This window comes from Rhipicephalus microplus, chromosome 2 (genome assembly GCF_043290135.1).
Source record: "Rhipicephalus microplus isolate Deutch F79 chromosome 2, USDA_Rmic, whole genome shotgun sequence".
Lineage (NCBI taxonomy): Eukaryota > Metazoa > Arthropoda > Arachnida > Ixodida > Ixodidae > Rhipicephalus > Rhipicephalus microplus.
This window is the reverse complement of record NC_134701.1, coordinates 225,464,497-225,478,482: the sequence shown is the minus strand read 5'-3', so window position 1 is coordinate 225,478,482 and position 13,986 is coordinate 225,464,497. Positions and strand designations below refer to the sequence as shown.

Sequence of the window (13,986 nt, the reverse complement as noted above, 5' to 3'; positions counted from 1 at the left end):
GAAGAGAAAGCTGGCAGAAGTTTTTGTCAGGGATCAATTCATACACACGGGAGGCTAAAGTCTGGAACATGGTCGGTAGGATAGCAGGAAAACAACTACACACACTTCCACTCGTGGACACTCAGGGTGATACCTTGGAAGATCAGGCAAACTTCCCCGGTGCACACTTCAAACAGGTGTCCAGCTCATCCCACTATACTGACACTTTCCGGAAATACAGTACAAGAATAGAAAAGCAGAAACTCGAACACAAATGCACTAGATCCGAGGCATATAACCAAGCTTTCAGTCTAGCTGAGCTGCGAATGTCTCTAAACTCCTGCAGTACTTCTGCCCCAGGTTCTGACCGTCTGGTGTATGAAATGTTAAAAAACCTACCAATCGAAACACAAAAAACCTTACTTTGTTTGTACAATGTTATCTGGTTTTCTGGCACTATCCCTACCTCTTGGAAAGAGGCTATTATTATTCCCATTTTGAAAGAGGGCAAGGACCCTTCTTTACCCTCGAGTTATAGGCCTATAGCACTTACAAGCTGCTTGTGCAAAGTCTTCGAAAAAATGATAAACTGCAGACTTGTACATTTTCTTGAAACAAACAATTTGCTCGACCCATTTCAGTGCGGGTTTCGAGAAAGTAGATCCACCACAGACCACCTTGTTCGTATCGAAGCACAGATCAGAGACGCCTTCGTCCATAAACAATATTTCCTCTCTGTGTTCCTCGATATCGAAAAGGCTTATGATACAACATGGCGTTTTGGAATTCTAAGAGACCTGTCCCACCTTGGCGTGCGTGGAAGAATGTTTCACATAATCGAAAGTTACCTGTCAAACCGGACATTCCGTGTCCGTGTGGGCACGGTTCTTTCCCAATAATTTGTCCAGGAAACAGGCGTGCCACAAGGTGGTGTACTTAGCTGCACACTTTTTCTCATAAAAATGAATTCCTTGCGCTTGACCATCCCTCGCAATATGTTTTATTGTACATATGTCGATGACATCCAGCTTGGCTTTAGGTCTTGCAATCTGGCAATGTGTGAGCGGCAGGTTCAGTTAAGTTTAAACAAGGTCTCCAAATGGGCAGAGAAAAATGGATTCCGACTGAACCCACAAAAAAGCACGTGTGTCTTGTTCTCTCGAAAGAGAGGCATGCACTTAGAACACGACATTGAACTGAACGGTCAACGTTTGTCTGTTAATGCGGAGCATAAATTCTTAGGAATAATATTGGACAACAAGTTGACCTTCGTACCGCACATCAAGTATTTAAAAACAAAATGCTTAAAAGCCATGAATGTTTTAAAAGTGTTGTCACGTACTACGTGGGGTAGTGACAGGCAATGTCTCATGAATCTGTATCGAAGCCTCATTCGCACCCGCTTAGATTATGGGGCCCTTGTTTATCAGTCTGCAACTCAAAGTGCTTTGAAGATGCTGGACCCCGTGCACCATTTGGGCATCCGCCTTTCTACGGGTGCTTTTCGCACCATCCCCGTAGAAAGCCTTTATGTTGAGTCAAATGAGTGGTCGCTTCATCTGCAGAGAACTTACATGTCCTTTGTTTATTTCCTTAAGGTGAAAGCAGATAAGAAGCACCCCTCATACTCTACTATTAATGATTTGTCGAGCTCCATTCTGTTTTAAAACAGGCCTTCGATGAGGCAGCCCTTCTCAGTTCGCCTGAAAAGTCTAGCTGAGGAAACTGGAGTCTCACTTGAACACAGTTTAATGGCTCCTGTAGAATATCCGCCACCGTGGCAGTGGCAGACTATAGACTGCGATGTGTTCTTTCTTGAAGTTACAAAACATGCGCCTGTTGCCCATATTTGAACATACTTCCGGGAACTTCAACACAAATACACACGTCCTGAGTTCTTTACAGATGCCTTCAAGTCCAACTCCTCTGTGTCCTACGCTATTGTCGGCCCATCCTTTTCGGATGCTGGCCCTCTACATCCAGGCACAAGTATCTTCGCAGCGGAAGCTTACGCGATACTTGTTGCAGCTAAACACATCAAACAATTACAAATACAAAAATCAGCAATTTATACAGACTCTTTCAGTGTGGTAATGGCTCTGCACAGTCTTAAAAAACAAAAAAACCCGGTCCTCGTCTCACTTTACTCTATTTTATGCACACTCTACACACTCAACCAACATGTTGTAGTGTGCTGGATGCCAGGGCACCGAGAGATTCAAGGCAACGTGAGGGCGGATCAGCTCGCTGCATCCGTCCACAAAAGCACTGCCCCTACACCCATATCAATCCCGACCCTTGATCTTAAGCCGTCTCTCAAACGAAACCTCAGGGTATACTGCCAGAGCAAGTGGGATACACACACACAAAACAAACTACACATTATTAAGCCACACCTTGGTCATTGGCTGCCAGTGTCAAAATCGCGTCATACTGAGGTAATACTAACGAGACTCAGGATAGGACACACATACACGACACACACATATCTTTTGTTCGGTGGCGATCCACCATTGTGTCACAGATGTGGTGAAGCATTGACAGTCCTTCACATGTTAATTCAGTGCAAACACTTAGAATCTCTAAGAAAACAGCATTTTCCGTTGCCCTACCGACAACATATACCTTTACACCCTGCAATGTTCGTTGGTAGGGAACCGCTTTTTAGTTATAAATCATTGTTAGCGTTTTTAAAAGAAATTCAGAATTTTCATATCATATACCCGGGCATTCCGTAGCACGACCTCTCCATAGAGGTTTTCGCTGCGGTGGCTACACAACAAAGCACTTGCCTCACGGCCCTTGGATGCAAGGGTACGAACGAGTGAGGCACTTGTGCTAATGCCATACATGTCCGCCATCGTTTTTATTATCACCAACTTTCGTCATCTATTCGCACCACACACACCTTTCACGGCATGGTCATGATTTTATTAATTGTATGTTTTTACCCGCCTTACCGCGAGGAATTTTATGGCCCTTATACAGCCGCTAATCACAATCATTGTCCACATTCCTTATCCCATGAACTGGCGCTCTTTGGCCATCAAATGGCCCTTGCGCCAAAAAACACCATATATCATCATCATCGCTTGTCAGTTGTTGATCGACGGCCGACGCTCCGTTCCCCACTATCAGTCCAAGACTGTTACTGTTCTCGGACTTTCCGTTTACCGGGCACAGGCTCGCCCAAATAAACAGTTAAATTCCAACGTAAAGTCTCCTGTCTTCGGCCACATCACGACCCCGTGACAATATGCACGAACATGCACAGCTATACACGTGCGACATTTGCATGTCCGTTTGTGTGCGTGTTGATACACTCATAGGAAATCAAACATGTTCAGGGAGAACGGTTACAACAGCTCAATTTGATAGTGGGTAACACTACGTCTTGCGCAGAAGTCAAGCATATGCAAAAGATACTGTCACAAACTTAATGCAATAAATTGCCTATAGTGCTTGCTTATATAAATAAAACTACACTCTGCACTTAAGAGAAGTCCGAATAATGATAAGAATGCACACATGCTAAATAATACTGTACTCATAGAGGAGAGTTAAGACATCGTGATTCAATTGAATAGAACAAACGACTGTAGTGTCCATCGCCTTCTTTTTAATGCGCAAGTTTCTGACTTTAGTAATTCTCTGTTGTGTGTCATCTGCATCCTTCAGGATGTTATAGAACGACACATTCCCATCTTTCCACCGCGATGCCATGCATTGCGGCCCAGTGCGATGGTCTTCGGAAATGGCTTTTTTTTTATCGAGCTTGCGTGTGCAGCATGGCAAATATAAAGGAACTGTGCGACCTATTCTGTACGCGCGCAATGGGGTGACATACCTCCTTTGAAAGTTGACCCTGTGATCGCCGTTTCCAGGAGCGGCCACTACGTGGCGAGCGCTCAGTTGGAGCCCTGAATAGTGCAGATTATGTCATGCTTGCAGCGCCAGCATTTGGCGTTAGTCTAGTGTCAAGGTGCGAAAATTGTGGGCTGTCGTTTGAAGGAAGGACATCAAAGGAGTAATGGAATTTTTTCGGCTCATTTATTAGAACTGTTGCGAGCTCTATGCACCCTATGCTTAAGGATGTATGGACAGGTTAGGTATGCAAGAGGTGGTAGCCATTGGTAGTGGTTGTTATTGCACATATGAGACATGGAAACGATGTTCTGCTTCGGCATAGTGATTAGCTTGTGTTGCTGAGATTGGGGGTTTGATGCTGGTTGTAGTGATTACATTTTGATAGGGAGAAATGCAAATATGTTCGTGGTGCTAGCTAGACCTTAGTGCTCATTGAATATTCTGGTGCACATGTGGTGGTGTCATTGTTGACATAATTGATATAGTAGGTGTATATTTTTAAGATGTGTGTTCAAGGCAATTATAATGTGCATGTCCTCCATAGGATGTTATGTCTACATTTTAGGAAACCAGAGTTTAGCCAGCTATATTCAGTCATGTATAGAATCACAGATAAGTAGATGCGGTAAAATGAGGCAGGCTTAATAGCCAAAGGCAGTGAGGGCTAGCTGCGTCGGTGCCTTGCGATTGTTTTGAGCTTAAGGGAAGCAGCTTATTGGGATAATGCTAGTTGTGAGTATGGTAATCTTGACTATGTAATCATATTGTCTTTGGCGTATATTTTTGTATATTTGTATCTATATAAATACCTGGCTCTTTGAAATGAAATTCGGTTGATAATGCACATCCTGTCGTCCGCCGCTATGACATTTATCGCAAAGGACCAACTAGCCTGAAAGATCTGTTCTCATTAAGGCAAATATTAAGTCTATGTTGATTGCCGAAATAGTGGTACAGAAGCCTCCTAGTGCTACTTTTATACCAAGGAAGTGCTTATTTTGAAATAAAATCATGTTTTAGTGGTGCACTTCAAATTCTCTGCCTGAAAGTGGTCCTTTCCACGTCACTGTTGCAGTGCACAACGTTGCCTGGCTTTACTGCGCAGCCACCGACATTAGTAGCAGCAGAGAAAAAGTAGCAGGAGCCACAACAGCAACAACCGCCATCGAACAATTTTCTGCCGTCTCACCGGCCATGGTTCTGCTTGCTTGTTTGAACTGTGCTCCACTAGATGGCACTACCTGCCCAGCCTATCCAGGGGAAAACGGAATTTTCGAACCACCCGCACCATTCCCAGTAGTAACCAGGCAGTTTTTGTTAAGTCAAACAGAAACAGACAAGCAGCATTTTATTACATCTCTTGATGCATGGAAAGTTTTTTATTGCAGCTAGTTTGATTACTAGTAATTATTTGTAGTCAGACGCTCTGACGTCATCGGGATCATTTCCAAACTATACCACTCGTGGGACCAGTCATGTGGTACATTTATGTTAATTTTTCGGTAAGTAGGGAACCACTGTGTATAATATTACGGTTTTAGACATTGTCATATATTGAGCTTTCACTGTAACGTAAATTATTATTTTCCTTTAGTGTCCCTTTAATTTTCCAATCCATTCACTTTTGCAGATGAGGCACCTATAGAGGTTGCAGTCAAGCAAGAAGATGAAACGTGTGAAGATGCCGTGGTTGACAAGAAAGTCGAAAAGAAGTCGGATGGTGCAAGCCTTGACGCTGCCGAGGCTGCCTTCTACTCCAGTTTTGTGTCGTCTGCGGAGCCTGTAATTAACTCTGCTCAGGTTGTCAGTGGGGACAAAAAGCCTGCCGAAGCGGAGCCTGCGGATGGAACATCTATAGACGGAGTGCCGATGGATGAGGATAAAGCCGGCACTCCTCCGATTGTTGCAGCTCCAAAGAAGAAGAAGGTGTGTTTATTTGTGACAGTTACTGGTACTCAAATGCAGGAATTAATTTTGAGGGCTTGTTTTTTGTGATAGCAGCGTCACACAGCCACTTTTGATTGTTGTCACAGCTCATCAGGATCAGATTTTCTAATCGCGCTCCATAAGTGTTTGTTGCTACAGGTTATATGAACTTATTCAAATAAAGTTTAGCGCATTCGTTAGTCGGGTCGCGATGCAGGAGCCAGATTGGTATTGTCTTGATCCCGATCAGGCCTTATTACGATGAAAAATGGCACTATAGGGGCACCTGATTCTGATTGAGCCTAAACCTGATTGACCTTGATCGAAATCAAAGGTTCGTGTTCTTCACCGGTATTGGACGCAATTGTTTGAAGTCATAGGGGGCATTGCTTGTAGTTTTTAATTACGGTGTAGTACCTTATTTACTCGAATAATTCTCGCACTTTTTTTGGCCAGAAACTGGTGCAAAGTTGGGGGGGTGCGAGAATTATGTGGGGAAACCTTTCTGTGAAAACGTACAGAGTGAAAAAGAAAACGAAGTGGCAGCCAATCAGGATTCTCACGCCAGCAACTAACTGCAAGCTTTGAGAAGTTCCAATTAAGACTTACCTCTTAATAAAACCACAGGTTCAGCACAAGGCAAGATTTATTTGACACACAAAAAGCGCAAGCGAATAGTCGAGAATCGGAATATTGTACGCTAAGCTTGTGGGCGTTGTGTTCGTCACTCAACAGGAGCCCGCAGAAGGTTAGCGTACAACGTCAGTATTGGGCTGATGGCCATTTAACTCAATCTTGTCCACAGTTGCCTTCTGATTAAATAAAGTTTACCATCCATACCAGTCTTAAGCACATGGAAGGCCCAACGCGTCTTGGTGGCTTTCAGTTGCCGTCACCAATAGCGAACACAAAACTCGTTGACTCCAAAGGGCCTACGGCTGTCCTGTTTCCAGTGTTGAGTGCACTTGCAACTTTGGCTTAACTTGGAATATGTTAAATCTCCGTGCTGTAATAGTACGCTTGATGCCTAAGAGATGGTGCCAGATGGCGTGTGCTATCATTATCAGTGGCTGGAACGAGCAGACGACATTATTGCGACAATTTTCGGTGCTGTGGAAAAAAAGAGAAATCGTATTTTTGTTGGGCGATGTGAGGGTTGAGAGAATTATGAGAGTGCGAGAATTACGCGAGTAAATACAGTAATTTTGATTTAGCGATTTAGCACTTATGTGGGCAGCTTCCTAGGTTTGTTCCTCCTGGCTTGACTGCTAATAGTTGTGCTGTTAGCAGAACCTTGTTGCTGTAAAATCTGCAAATAGTTTGATTCTCCTTTGTGTTCCTCTGGGTTTTCTACATAAAGCTCCTCAGAGTGCTATCGTATCCCTTAGTCGAGAGGGTAAGTAAAAATATTGAAAAAATTCATTTTTTTTATTTTTGTGGGATTCGAAGTCTGCAGTTTTTTTCTGAACCAGCATCAGTCGTTTGTTTGTCTTAGTACGATTTTTTTTTCCCTCTAAAAAGGGCATATTTCAAAACTTGTGCAGCGGCCTGCCATGCCCCCATTTTTACGTAGCAAGGGATTCCTTCCAGTTCACGCATCATAGCATGCTCTTTCATTATGGAACAAGTTACCTCAGGAGGTCGTTAATGCGGACTCGACACAATCGTTCGCCCATCTCGTCAATGACCTAACACTTGATTTTTAATATGCAATATATTATGTTCCTCATTAGTGCTGAGATTTTTTGTATTTCGGGATGAATGCCATTATTGCTATGTATTATTTATATTTTCCCTGATGTTGAGAATTTCCTTATTTTTGTACCTAGTATTGTATTTTATTATATTTTTATATTCTGTTTTGTCACTGACATTTGTTACCCACTCCTGCTTGGGCCCAAACAGGGCCTGCAGTATTCGTAAATATATAAATAAATAAGAAAAGGTCACAGTTTGCAAGCTGGAGTGCATTTGACTCATTCAGAAAAGAATGCGTCCAGGACTGCGAAAATGAGGGAAAGCAGAGGCATCAAGTTTCTTGTCAGGAAATCTATATATAGTTGGGGACGTCTTCGTGGTGTCATCATTGGCAGGCACTAGAACTATTACCGTTGGCCCATTAAAGAAATGGAACCAGCTTGGAGGACATGCGAAAAGCTGCCCGTTCCACATATTTTCACATGACATCAAAGGATACCAATCAATTCCACAGCTTTTTTCTGAAGGACGCCGAAACTTAATGTAAATTCAACCAGTTGAATGGTGAACCATTCGTTCATAAAGAACACCTTCCAGCATCTGTTATTGAGGTTGTTAAAGCAAATTATCTGGAACTACATCATCGAGAATCACTTGCTAAATGCCTCCATGGGAAAATTCAAGACAATTATGAACCATTAGATTGTCGTGTGGGAACGCGCACTAAAAATGTTTTCCTCGGGCACCAAACACTGTAAATATGCACTCTTGATGCTGTGTTCACTTTTAATGATAGCACTATAGCCCGTGTGAATGTGCTGAACTATTTTGGAATTTCGGTAGGGCATTGCACAGTGCAGAGCCTACACGCACCCTTGAACTGTGTTGACAGTGAAGTGCTGGCACGGATGCTTGGCAGGCACCAAAGAGGCTCGCCAGGCAAGACGTTACAACACAGAAAAAAAAAAAAAAAATTATATCGGTGATGAGTATTCGGCTAGTACCTATTGAACGGGTTCATCAATTTGCTGCTGTCTCGTCGTACCTTCGAAATAATTCAGATTTTCAACTTTAAATGCGACTATCTCGAAACATGCTTTTTCTCTATTTATGTTTCTTTTTCTCAGCAACCACAGTATCTAGAATCATAGATTTCAGCCAGTATTTATATAACGTAATAAGGAATATACTGAAGCAGAATTACTGTCGTGTGAGGAAGTGCGCTGCAGCAACGTGACATTTAATAGCTACTATTGAGTGATAATTAGGTAGCTGAAGTAAAAAATTTGCAAAAATTGAGCATTACAGTTTTCATTGCTAACTTTGCTTCAGTAAGAAGAGGAATGACTCATGATAGTAAAGTAAATTACTGTAATTCTTATAGTTATGGAGAAAAAGGTGTATAAACTTTGCCTAAATTACATGGCTGGTATAGGGCTTGCCTTGTTCCCTTTAGCACACTTTGTAACGTATGTGTTACATGGTAAAACTGTGAACAATAGATGTGAGAGTTTCTTGAGGAGCTATCAACAGTTTTCAAGACCGTTGTATGACCAGTAGTTAGCTTTGATACGATGTTGACTCAAAATTTGCAGTTATCTCCGTGAAGAATATTTAGGCTGCATTGTTGTGGTATAGCCGCATGACACTTTGAAAAGCTTCGTGGGGAATTTATGCTAATTTGCTCTCTCTAATCTGATACATATTTACTGCGGCGGCGTGCTGAATCCCAATTAAAAGTTATGCCTGAAAAATTTGTCTATACCTGTTTTTTAAGGTAGTGTTATCATATCGTAGCTTGCCTAAGCAGCTCCTTTCTTTAAACCTAAATGCAGCAGAGACAGTAGTTTAGTTTAACTGGGAGGTTTTAGCAGTTGACAACATGCGTCAGATCAGTCGTTGCAGGCATGACTGCCTAAAAGCACCGTTTATTTCGTGCAGACAAAGGTGGCCGCCGGACTTACTCTCCGCAAGAAAAACATCCCAACGCTCCTTCAAAAGTGGGAGAAGATTAAACAAGAACAGAAACGAGGCATGCCAAGCTGACAAGTGCAACCATCACAGAAGACATTGACGTCTCACTCACATGAATTTTTTATTCGTGCTTGTACATATAAACTCATTGTAAAAACACCATAATAAAGTACAAAACATTGCATCTAAGCAGCATGGTAGTATCTTATGCTTTTTTTTTAATTGTCAGAAAAAGAAAACTTATTGCACTTCGCATAGATATTGTTCACATTTGGAACATTCTAGCCAACAAACATCAGTCTGCAGTTATTTCTTGTACATGTAATGTGGTACCCTACGGCGTACTTAGCAGACTTTGCAAGGTGTCGTCTACCTGCTTAACAAAGTTTGGGAATGAAGGATCTTGTAGGCAGGCCTTGATGATTTCGCGCAAAACTTCGGGCGATTCAAACTGTTGCTTGAAGAAGTCATTTGGGTTGATTCCTGTGCTTCTTGCCTGTACGGGGACACAAGAACACATTTACAACAGGTGTACAAGTAGGTTGAAAAGAATGCATAGTGAGAAATTATAGTAGTTGTTTCACGATGCAAGATGTCTTTATGTCACCTAGTTTGAAAGGAGACAAAAAAGCAGTCTTTTGCTTACAGGTTCACATGGTTCTTGAAATGTAAAGTATTGTGACAGCAATTCTGTGCAGATCTGGCACTGTTCTACTGCAGTTTTGTCGGCATACCTGTCAAACTCCACTCTGAACCTCCGTTCATTGTCGCCCTGCAAGATCCAAATGCACAAGTAAAGTAGTCTGCTGGGCTAGTTGGAATGCTGAGATTTGATGCATTTTCTTTCTGCCTACACACGTTCTTTTTTTTTTCCTATTTCACGTGTGCTGAAAATGTGTTGAAGAGTGAGCCTTTGCATCTGTATTGGGGGAAAGGGGCAGGAGATATAGTAGAGAAAATATATAATGCTTGTAAATTAATCTACCTAAATGCCAATAATAACCACTCTAAGCATAATCGGTCAGAAGCTAGGTTGCAAAAAAACTCCATCTGTTTTGGTAAACTTGTGCCAAATTTGTAATCAGAATGTGCTACATAAGAGAAAAATACACTAACCCTGATAAGTTTCGAAAAGCAGCAGAGTTGCATTAGACGAAAGAAGAAAAAAGAAGTTTAAATGAATGTTGACACACCAATGTCTTGGCACTACAGTGTCTGTGTGAAACCTATCTAATTGAACGTAATATTCAATCTATCTTGCGGCAATGTATTACTGAGAAATGAACAAAGATATAGCTTTGAAGCACATTTCATCATGTTAAAGTCAACATTTTTATTTAGGATCAAGTCTTGCGAAATTAATGTTGCTTACTTGAAAGCGAGACAGGATGAGCATGCTGTTGCCCTTCATGACTCCACGGACCCAGTCCTTTGAGTTTAGTAGAAATACACACTCCTGGAAAGGAATAGGATACAATAGAAGGGTGTAGCCACGATTACACTGGGGAGGAGTGGAAGATTAACACATTTGTGTGTGTAAAAGCAGTGCTGCTAATGAATGTGAAAAAGAGATGCTTAAACCTTCCCACCTTCACAAGTAGACCACAAAACGAAAAACCGGGACTGAAGGCAGAGAAGAAAAGTTTGGCGTTGCTTGTGTAGGCCCATTTCATTCTTGAAAAGGTGCAATCCTAACGAGAAGACTAATAAAAGGTAGGGTGGTTTACCTGGGTATAAGTGTGTTAGGCATGTACTAGTGCAGTGCATGTGAAAACTGAACTTGAGTTCTCATAGTTTTGCTGGTGGAGATGATGTGACAAGGTATGTTCATTGGTTGAAAGCAGAGTTGGGCTGTCCAAAACAATGGAGCATATCTGTCACACACAGCGCACTGAAGGGTGCGAAGACATGGACTGCCATCTTTGAGCTGTTTCTTTTGTATGGTTACCATATAAGTAATGTTTAACCACAGACTTTCTTGAGCTGTGATCTAGGAAATCGTGGTGCTAGCGTGGTCACGGAGTGACATTATAAATTTGTAAAGGTGTGACAAACTGTCAATTCTGTAAAAAATTCAAGTGTGGTAAGTAAAACCAATTACATTGTCATGGCACCTCTTCCGTTGCGTGTGGCAAAATGAAATGTCATATCAAGCACTCTGTTTCATTCTTCACTGCAGCACTGACACAAGACTGGGCCTAAATCTGTCTATATCAATGGCTTTCAGGGACTTCGGGGATATCCTACACCCTCGTTACAGTGCAGTAAAAGGGGGCAGTGGAATGACCGAGGCGGCCGCACTGCATCTTGGCTGATTCTTCGGCTGGCGACAGTAGCGGCGGCGCAGTAGTCCCATGGTACTGAAAATCTAGGGAGCGTCTGCACTGGGAGCGTGCGCGCCGTAGCCTGCGAAAGCGTGTAATTGCTCGTTTTTAGCGCATTCAATGCATTTCTGAGCAGTGGATGCACCTGCTACGCGTCATGGTGCACGAGTGAATATGCAGGCACGCCGAAATTGCGTCGATACATTCACTGTTTCAAGAACCTGCCGACCCACAAAAAAAAAAAAAAAAAAAGAAGTCAAGCGGAATTTGCACGGATCCACCTAGCTTCTCACTGAAGCAGCGCTTTGAGCTGCGTTACATCATAAGTGGCTACTGACAAACTACAAAAAGAGAAGTACCGAAACCGCAATTAAATCATACGCTCGTTTTGTCGGCTGTCTCTACGATATCCAGAGCACAGTGTTTTTTCATATGAGCCTACATACGCTCGATTGTTTCACGAGAAACTCGAGTATAAGTAACGTTGTCACAACATTTATATCGGTGACAACTCAGTTTTATCATGCCAGTTTTGCAGAAGATAACAATTATTGTTTTCTGAAAGGCTATTACATATTAAACATAATAAAAACAACACAAATATATTAAAAAGTGCCAATTGTATATATAGCCTGTCTGTTAGTCTGTGTGAATTAATTGTAACCATGCAGTTCTCATTTTTGTATCGACAGCTTAAATTGTGCTGCTTCCCAAACATTCTATTGGCGTAATGCCATTACAAAATTATAAGTGTAGTTCTATGATTAAGTGTCAAAAGTGTAGGCAGGCATTGATGCATCTTGTTTTGAGGAATTTAATTTGTGTATGTACACAGTAAACACACACACACACACACCTCACCGCCCCATTAACAATATCCATGCAATGCCTCTTGGCACAGCTACTATTTTTAGGTTGTGCATTTTTCGTCCGACTTCCGGCTACGTTAGACTTGAACTAGTTTTAAGACGCCATACTGTCGAAAAGGTTAACTTTACAGTGCACATTTGTGCAGAGATGGGCTATATTCAACTTTGCCAACTGTAAACGTTCGGTGCAAGACTACCCAGAATTTTTTTTTAAGGGGGGGGGGGGTGCAGTACAATGACGTAACTTTGGCAATTGGTGCTCGCTGTGAATGAGTATAAATATTTTAGTATACCCTGAAAAGCTAAATTACGACAAAATTTCGTCGTGTAGGGGGTTCAGATTTCCTTCATCTCCCCTCTCTACTTACGGCCTCTTGGTTCTGCGTGCGTTTGAAAGTTATTTTTTTTTTAAATCTCACAGCTTTCTGAGCACAGCCAACTTCCAATAAATCGGCTCAGTTATTCTGAATATTCTAGACGACTAACCACCGAAGAAAGAGTAACGACAAAAAAAAAAAAAAATATCAGTATAAGCCACGCCCTTTCTGAATTATTTTCGAGCTCTCACAACGGATTTTATGGAGCTCATACTTCAAGGGCTATGACAACATGAACGATGGGCAGGTAGGAAGAAATCTGCATCAAAAAAGCGCGACAGAGGAACCGAAGCGCATAGCAGTTCCTGCACGCGGCTCTTTCAGTAGTATTCGACTGCAGCGCCGCCGCTACAGGCAAAGCAGAAGGGATCAGGCGCGGTCACGCCACTCAACACATCTAGTACATTCTACCCTCGTAATACTACGGCAGTTTCTCAGTGCTGCGGCCGATAAACGTGACGTGAAAACAATGCTGATGAGAGAGAACAGGGGCAGGCGTTTAATTTATTTCGTCACATGCACATTCCGCTGACCGTGCAATCCCTGATATTATAGGCAGATAATAGGGTCACCACGTAAAGGTTCACGGGAAAGTCTTTTGGGACCCAAGTGACTTACATGACTGTAAGATCCCTGGTTGACAACCAACATGTCAGTATCCGTGATGTAAAGCAGGAGAGGGTCGTCTGTAGTGCTGATATATACCTGCAGAAAAAAAACGACTTACGAATTTTCACGAGTGGGCAAAAAAAGATGCGTGTAGTACCTTCCAACTTTCATTGTCACTCGGAGGGCCGTTTATTTTGTTCGAAGCGTAGGAAGCGTATCTTTTCAGGGGGAACTTACGGACAACTTGCAGTGAACATTGAAACGACTGCGAACGTCCCGCCGTTACGCCCGCCATGATTGGTCTTGTCGCATTATAGCTGTTATAGAGCTTGGTAATGAAGGTGGTGCTCGAGACATCGTGAA

The 13,986-nt window shown here is 42.4% G+C and overlaps 2 protein-coding genes across 4 annotated transcripts in view; one reads left to right on the top strand and one right to left on the bottom strand.

The window, feature by feature from the left end:
• LOC119170368 (uncharacterized) overlaps positions 1–9,633 on the top strand; it is a 51,949-nt gene extending 42,316 nt beyond the window's left edge. For both annotated transcript variants that reach the window (XM_075876507.1, XM_037421509.2), the window contains exons 14-15: positions 5,477–5,772; positions 9,412–9,633. In XM_075876507.1, the coding sequence (XP_075732622.1) occupies positions 5,477–5,772; positions 9,412–9,516 (401 nt within the window). In that variant the 3' untranslated portion in view covers positions 9,517–9,633. The remainder of the gene's footprint in view (positions 1–5,476; positions 5,773–9,411) is intronic.
• On the bottom strand, positions 9,547–13,986 carry LOC119169550 (meiotic recombination protein REC114). Of its 2 annotated transcripts, none has more exons than XM_075876536.1 (5): positions 13,861–13,986; positions 13,633–13,719; positions 10,817–10,900; positions 10,091–10,216; positions 9,547–9,940 (listed from the first exon to the last, which is right to left on the bottom strand). In XM_075876536.1, the coding sequence occupies exons 2-5, from the start codon at positions 13,663–13,665 to the stop codon at positions 9,779–9,781; spliced, it is 405 nt and encodes a 134-aa protein (XP_075732651.1). In that variant the 5' UTR covers positions 13,666–13,719; positions 13,861–13,986; the 3' UTR covers positions 9,547–9,778. The 2 variants fall into 2 exon arrangements, with proteins under 2 accessions (XP_075732651.1, XP_037276487.2); XM_037420590.2 differs by having other exon boundaries at positions 13,781–13,955.

Bases quoted from the DNA above. Each gene is read 5' to 3' on its own strand.
- LOC119169550 (XM_037420590.2), bottom strand. From the start codon at position 13,918: ATGGCGGGCGTAACGGCGGGACGTTCGCAGTCGTTTCAATGTTCACTG. The intron at 10,901-13,632 runs GTAAGTCACTTG...ATTCCTTTCCAG, and splicing joins ACCAGGGATCTTACAGTCAT to GAGTGTGTATTTCTACTAAA. The intron at 9,941-10,090 runs GTAAGCAAAAGA...GTCCCCGTACAG, and splicing joins TTCAAGAACCATGTGAACCT to GCAAGAAGCACAGGAATCAA.